At 54.6% G+C, this 1,115-nt stretch overlaps 1 protein-coding gene across 1 annotated transcript in view; it reads left to right on the forward strand.

Annotated features, from left to right (window-relative positions):
• GUITHDRAFT_113102 (hypothetical protein) overlaps window positions 1–775 on the forward strand; it is a gene marked incomplete at both ends in the record, with an annotated part of 2,672 nt that extends 1,897 nt beyond the window's left edge. The window contains 4 exons of the mRNA XM_005827762.1: window positions 276–389; window positions 443–496; window positions 551–599; window positions 654–775. Of these exons, the coding sequence (XP_005827819.1) occupies window positions 276–389; window positions 443–496; window positions 551–599; window positions 654–775 (339 nt within the window). The remainder of the gene's footprint in view (window positions 1–275; window positions 390–442; window positions 497–550; window positions 600–653) is intronic.
• Window positions 776–1,115: the final 340 nt, after the last annotated feature.

Below are 1,115 nucleotides of genomic sequence, written 5' to 3' on the forward strand. Positions count from 1 at the left end.
CTCCTCCCTCCCTCCTCCTCCTGGCCAACCAGCGTCATCCTCCTCTTCCTCCTCTCTCCTCCCTCCTCGCCTCCTCCTCCCTCCCTCCTCTGCTCTCTCCTCCTCTTCCTCCCCTCTCCTCCTCCACCACCACCACCACCACCTCTCTCCTCTTCCCTCCCTTCCTCCCCTCCCCTCCCCTCCCTCCCCTCCCCTCCCCTCCCTCCCATCCTCCCCTCCCTCCCCTCCCTCCCCTCTCCCTCGGGTCTTATCCTTATGGAACTTAACGGGGGCAGTTGGAAGGCATCCTAAGGAAGCAGCTCAAGTGGTACGAGACGAGCGATGGAGGGGAGGCGGAGCAGAAGGAGAAGGCAGAGGATGGCAGGGCAGCAATGATGAGCAAGAAGAAGGTTGGAGAGACTATAAGGAGCGCATCTGCCTCTTCTTACTGACCTGCTCTCAGTCCGTCTCCTGTCAACCCTTCCATGCCCTGCTCTACGCAGAGCTCGATGGAGATGTAATGATGACACGTCTGCTCCTGCTGCTCTTCCATGTGACGGCGGGTGTGCAGGTGGTGCTGAAGGTAGCTCAATCGTTTGCTCATCAAGTAGAATTCTCCGGTGATTGCATCCTCGGTGGAGCTGCGGGGATTTGATGAGTTTTCCTTTGAGCAGCAAGACACTTCAGACATTTCTTCGAGGCAGCAACGAGGTTTGATAGATTTCCGGCTTTCAACGACAACAAGATCAACGTTGGCTACCTCTCTCACGACTTTGGGGTACGGAAGAACCTGTGAAAACAGCTCACGATGTCAAACTCATGTGAACAAGTTTTCTCCCACTTGTTCACTACATCAGTTCATGTGATCTCTTGGATGAAGAAGCGTTGCAGGCAAAACATCTCAGCAATCCTTTGAAACATGCTCCACCTCAAACAAACATCTCTCATTTCACCTCTCACATGTATGATATGTTGCAGGATCATCCGACGGGGCATCTTTTCAACGGCGTTCCTTTCCTGCACCAACAATCCAAGAGGGTTCGAGCGTTTTATTTCTCCCTCAGGTAAAATTCTGCCTCCTCCCTCCTCCCTCCTCCCTCCTCCCTCCTCCCTCCTCCCTCCTCCTCCTCCCTCCT

The sequence above is a fragment of the Guillardia theta genome (assembly GCF_000315625.1).
Source record: "Guillardia theta CCMP2712 unplaced genomic scaffold GUITHscaffold_64, whole genome shotgun sequence".
Taxonomy (NCBI): domain Eukaryota; class Cryptophyceae; order Pyrenomonadales; family Geminigeraceae; genus Guillardia; species Guillardia theta.